A 6,000-nucleotide genomic window follows, 5' to 3' on the forward strand; every position below is an offset into this window, starting at 1 on the left:
TGCCGGATGGACCCTTTTATAATACTTCCTTAACTTACGATCTGGAAGTGAAAAATGTAATACTAAATAATAAAGCAAACAGTAAAATGAAAGAGATGTGGAAAACAATTCCAAAAAAAAATGAGAGGGTAACATTGTCAGTGATATTACTTGTGATATACTTATTTTACTTTAGTAACTCGAATTCTACTTAGTCAAAAAACTACTACTTAACTGGGATGGCTTTTTTCGTTGAAAAGTTATAACATGCGATTTTACGATTTTTGTGTTGTGTTCACCTCTATAAAGTAAAAACCAATGGCGCACTCCACAAATTCCAAGGCGAGCAGTCCATACAAGTCCGGACATTATGAATTATACTTATTTGAAACAGATAAATGGAAAATATATTTTCTAACCATCACAGAACATGCGACTGTCTATGTTTATGCTTCGAAAGAACTCAACTATTAGCACGTTCGGACAACAAACATATGCGTTAAAAGAAAATGTAATTTCACTGATTTTGTCTCCTGAAACAGAGGAGCAAGCTAATTTTAAGCTATAATGGAGCATATAATCTTGAGCAAGCTAGCTTATGATATTTACTATTTTATTATTAATAAGTATAGGCAAGCTCGGCGTTACTGTATTCTTAATTTTTCGAGATCCTCGGGTGAACCGTTCTTGATTTGAGTAAAATAATAAAATTTGATTTTGTAATTTTTTGTAATTTTGCCATACCGTCATCAATTTGGGAGAGGGGGGGGGGGTGCTAAAGAAGCATAGGTAATAAAAGCCTGGTTTGACAAAATTGGTCAAACAGTCAAGAGAATATCAACTTGGTGTGCAAAATTAAATTTCCACCACTGTACCATATGATCGAAAAAATGACCTCTAGCAAGCAATGAAATTGATTTCAAAATAGTGATGTCGGCATTATTACAATTATTTGATGGTTTATTTGATAAGCAATTGACTGTAACTGAACAAACCAGGAACGCGTTGGTGTTGACAACATCATTATTTTAAAAAACTGATCGAAAGTTATTTTGACAGAACCCAACAATAAATCCAACTTCTTTGAAAAAATATAAAATTTGATTTTGCCTATTTGGTTTATATAAAATAAAGAGTGGACATGTATTTAAAGCAGATAACCAACAGGAAAAATGTATTCTCAAAACTTCGACTGTTTATGTTTTTTTTGCATTAACATTAAAGGAAAATAAAATTTGATTGATTTTTATTAATCTGACTAGGATAAAAACTCAACACGGATTCATAAACCACCAGTGCAGGAGTGCGTTAGTTTATAAAATTTAAATAATATTTACTATTGTAAAATTTGGAAATGGCGTCATTAAATTGTTAGATAAACAAAATTTTGGTTAAAGTTTTACCGACTACACGCTAGTCTAAAATTTGACGACAATCGGTCCAGTAATTTCGGAGATTATCTGTTTAATAAAAATCGACACAAAAATCAGACAGACAGGTGGAAATAGGAGACTTTTGTTTCCGTACTCTGGTGTCATTAAACGTCGGCAAAATATGAAAGTAATAATTCGCCCGGTACAATAATATTTAATTGCGAAAACTCTACACCCATAGTCTGCATCCAAACAGTCGCAAGATTCCAACATGTTTTCGAAAAAATTGTAGTCAAGTCTACTACTAGACGAAATTAAATATTCTACATTTATGAGACAACGTTCATGCAATACAAGTTCTGTTAAAATTTTTTGAGCCATTTTGATTTTACTTCCGAAGCATACATATTTTGGAGTTCCTTGGAAAAACTGTAAAATTTTGTTACAATTTTTTTAAATTTCTACAAATTTAGGATAAGAAATATGGGTACTCTGATAAACGTGTAAACGTGTAGATGGATAATATTTTGCAAATTTTGATATGATTTCATCAAGCATTTAGAGGAAATAATCTGATTAGCGATTTACCCTGAAAAAGTAAAATTTCTAATATCTTACAAAAATTTGGTTATAGTTGGGTGTTGAGACACACAAATTTTAAACTAATTAACTGGGGGTAGTTATAAAAAAAATTGTAATTGATTTGTGTTACTCAATCAAATCAACAGAGCTAGCAGTTTCTATGTTAAATTACTTGGCAACGCAAAACTGTTAATGTCATAGTATAACTTTTTATGTCATTTACAAAAGTTTTTTCTTCGTGTTGTTTTCATATATAATATATAATTACATATAAGGCGATGTCAACGTCTAAGAAGTTCGTTACTCACTCTAGGTCAATTACTTTCCCCAGATTTCCTCCATACCAAGAGGTTCGAGAGTATCTTACGTCAAAAGCATACTTTAGCAGCATAGAATGGTATGGATACTTTAATATAGCTTATATACCAAACAATGCTATTACATATTTTCAGTGATCCTTTGCAATGGGATAGAGCAGGACACGATCCTGTATTTGATCTTATGTACAGCCAACGTAAGTTACAAAAGGCTGATAAAATTTTAGCAGACAAAAGGGAATGGGTTAAACAGGAGCATAAGAAAATTCAAATGCAGTGGGATGATTTATACGAAAAGGAGATGAAACTAAATCATACTTTTAGAAAATTAAGTCATGTGAGTAGGGGTTTGCTTAGAAGTGGAGGAATTTACAATAGTTAGTAGTTTATCAAATCCAACGAGGAAAAGAGAACGAGAGCTATGAAAATTCGTGACGAAGATTACCAACTGCGAATGCAAAGGACCGAAGAGATCGAAAATTTGGAGAAGAAGTGTAATCTAGTAATAAAAGCGCAACAGGAAATTGATGCTAATATAGCAGCTTTGAAAATATACGAGGTACAACCTAGCTAATTGTATGTAGTAAACCTGTTTTAATATTAACGTAATTAATTTTTATGTTTCGCATGCTAATTTGCCAGTAATCAAAATCTTAGTGTAAACAATTACTCTTTAAAATTCTTATTGTTATCTTGTATGAATCTATTGCATAACGAACCTGAATTTAGATCTAGTTTACGTGTCATTTTATGGACAATAAAGTCCTTCGTTAGAAAAAGAATTTTCTTAACACAAGTGGTGATTAATTTTTATCGATGAATTTATATCAGCGTACACTAAAATATTATGCAAGCTGAATAGAAATAACCTATTACACTGTGATAACATCTTACCACCACATAAAAGAACTTATCTAAGAAAATAATGGGCGGATTTTAATTGACATTTAATTTTGTACATAATCCTGCCTATGATCCAAATGAAAACCCAATATCTGATCATCTGATATAAAATGAGTTTTTCAGAAATATTTAAATACAGTGGCAGGTGAAAGTGAAGACTTAAAAAACGCAGATCATTTGATCAATCGTTACGAAGCTCTTGTGAATACCAGAAACTTGCTCGGTAAACGTCAAGACGAAAACCTAGGAGAATTAGAAAACGCTAGAGCCAAAACCGTAAATTGTTTATCCTCTCGGTGTTCATTCCCCAAAAAATTATTTTTTAGTCGAAAATGGTCGAAGAGAACAAGTTCAAGATCCTGGGCCTTAATAACGTAGTTGCCGATTTGCGTTCTCGTTACAACACCGCTTTTCGTGAAGCTCTGCACTGGGAGAATCTCGTCTTAGCAATCAAAAGACATTCCTATGAAAAGTACCAAGAAATTATCGAAGTGAGGGAAAGTTCTAGGAACGTGTACCTGCAAATGTGTAAGAGGAAGGGTGAAATGCCAAAAATTCGCGAAGATGATTTTGAGAAACAATTAATTTTCATAAAAGAGACTCTAAAAGAATTGCGAGCCGTAAAAATGAATGCGCAGGGTTCTTTACATTCAAGAAAAGGCGTAAAATAATTGGTACGAATTTCATTTGACGTAGTGTGTACTTTACGTATTTTAATTTTTATATTAATAAAGGTTTTTAAACGCAGTGAACTGGCTCTCGATGTATGGACATTATTGTAATTGTAGAGTTAAGGGTCATTAGAATGTCGACCTTTTTTTACGTTTCGGTGCAGTGATTATTAATGTTTCAGATGGTATTAATTTTCAATCTTGTAGTGTGGTTAGTTAACATGTAGTCAGGGTCAACAATATGTGATTACTGATTACTTTCGAATTGCACTAATTTAATTCCTTCTTCCTAATTTGTTAGATTGGTTCAAGTGCATTTGGATTCTTGTTTCTGGTTTAGTAATTAATAATTGCTGTAGTTTTATTTAAAAAAATTACAAGGTATTCTGCATTTTTAACGGTTATTTTAGTTCATCGAATCATGGTGAATCTACCATGAAACTAAACTCAAAATAGTATGTAAAATACAGAATGTAAGTAAATATTTAAATGAGGATTAAACAGTGTTACTAAAAAATTATAAAGTTATTATTGTGATAAATACTGTACTGTATGTCAAAATAAAAAAAAATACTTAATCATATTTTAATACAGTCATTAACTTTCTGGTGGTGGTAAATAATAATGAATATAATTACGGTTAATAACGTTTTTTAAATTTTTAAAAAATTAAATGAGCCCTTTTTGCAGTAATTACTAAAATAATTATTATTCATATATTTTATTTTAACATTGTCTGTGTACTCAGTTCTAAATAAAACAACAACTTATCACTTAACACAAAAAATACTCCACCGTAGGCGCATTTTTGGACATATCAAAAGAGAAATAAGAAAACATGGTCAAAGTCAGCCATGAACAGTCTGTCTGTCGTTGTCCGTCGTCTGTCATTTGTGTTGATTTTTACTAGATAGACGATATTTGAAACCACTAAACGATATGACAGGAACACATCGTGCAGATGGTAAAGGCTAATTAAAATCTCTCCCACCAACACTCATTTTCTTGGTTAATTAAGGTTATCCGAATTTTATGAAATAATATAGTCCTGTACGTGTGGTTTATTAATCTACCTTAATTTTGTTTATTTTATATTTTTACTTCCCGAGCGTAAGCAAAGGAAGTATTGTAATCGTGTCCGTCGGCCGACTCTCTACTTTTACGTTTTCTCGATCTTTCAGGACCCCTAGAAGACGAAGAAATAGGTCTCCCATTTCCGTCTGTCTGTCCGTCTGTCCGTCTGTTCGTCTGTCCGTCTGTCAGTCTGTCAGCCGTCCCGGATTTTTATTAGACAAATAATCTCCGAAAGTAATGGACCAATTGTTGTGAAATTTTGTAGTTATATTAGGAATATCATGTAGATGGTAAAACGCTAACCAAAATTTGTCTAATCATCCCCACCACTAATGTGATGACGTCACTTCAAAATTGTACATAGTAAATGGGTTTTAAATTGTATCAAATAATATAGTCCTAAACATGTAGTTTACGACTCCGAATTGAGTTTTTACTCGAAACGTCCAGATTTTTGGAAAAAAAATCAAAATTATAAAACAACATGTTGAAATTTAATTTTGAATCTGCTAATCCGAATGTTTTGAAATGTTGCAGATGTTTTAAGGCTATAAAGAGCATCATAAATCTTTACTCGAAATATATTTGGTTATCCCCTCGAAAAACTTGATGACGTCAGCTCAAAAGTTTGCCAAATAAATCCTATGTAAAATGTACAAAATATGATGAGTCTGTGCTTGTGATATATCACTCCATTCATATTTTTTGGATTTGCATATACAGGGTGACTCAAAAAAAATAATGAATGCGTAAATTTATTTTACTTCCTCTTGTCTCGCTAAAGCTCGTTTACTGTCGTCTGAACTAACTCGGTAAATTAGCCTTTACACGCACGCTGCCTGTAAAGCGTTACCGTGGCAGCTTTACAGACACCGTGCCTGTAAAACGTTGTCATGACAGCACCGGAATCAAACACACATTCGCTGCGTCGGCCTTTTTCTTAATCTCACTAATACTGTGCTAATACTAACGTTAAAATCACCTTCAAACTCTTCATCTTCATCGAATTCCACAATTAACAGAGCTCAGAAACAAAATTAAACTATTTAAATTATTAATCGAATTTACAAATTGACAGTCCCGTTATTTTCAAACAATTCA

At 32.2% G+C, this 6,000-nt stretch overlaps 1 protein-coding gene across 1 annotated transcript; it reads left to right on the forward strand.

Annotated features, from left to right (window-relative positions):
• Positions 1-2,146: 2,146 nt before the first annotated feature.
• On the forward strand, positions 2,147-3,876 carry LOC135128410 (coiled-coil domain-containing protein 42). Its single transcript, XM_064055315.1, has 5 exons — positions 2,147-2,331; positions 2,387-2,588; positions 2,637-2,810; positions 3,278-3,430; positions 3,481-3,876. Exons 1-5 carry the CDS (start codon positions 2,213-2,215, stop codon positions 3,823-3,825), a joined length of 993 nt encoding a protein of 330 aa, XP_063911385.1. The 5' UTR covers positions 2,147-2,212; the 3' UTR covers positions 3,826-3,876.
• The last annotated feature ends 2,124 nt before the right edge of the window (positions 3,877-6,000 follow it).

The sequence above is a fragment of the Zophobas morio genome, unplaced genomic scaffold (genome assembly GCF_036711695.1).
Source record: "Zophobas morio isolate AGI-343-1 ecotype UQ-CSIRO unplaced genomic scaffold, CSIRO_AGI_Zmor_V1 ptg000012l, whole genome shotgun sequence".
Classification (NCBI taxonomy): domain Eukaryota; kingdom Metazoa; phylum Arthropoda; class Insecta; order Coleoptera; family Tenebrionidae; genus Zophobas; species Zophobas morio.

Bases quoted from the DNA above. Each gene is read 5' to 3' on its own strand.
- LOC135128410 (XM_064055315.1), top strand. From the start codon at position 2,213: ATGTCAACGTCTAAGAAGTTCGTTACTCACTCTAGGTCAATTACTTTC. The intron at 2,589-2,636 runs GTGAGTAGGGGT...AATAGTTAGTAG, and splicing joins CTTTTAGAAAATTAAGTCAT to TTTATCAAATCCAACGAGGA. The intron at 2,811-3,277 runs GTACAACCTAGC...TGAGTTTTTCAG, and splicing joins CAGCTTTGAAAATATACGAG to AAATATTTAAATACAGTGGC.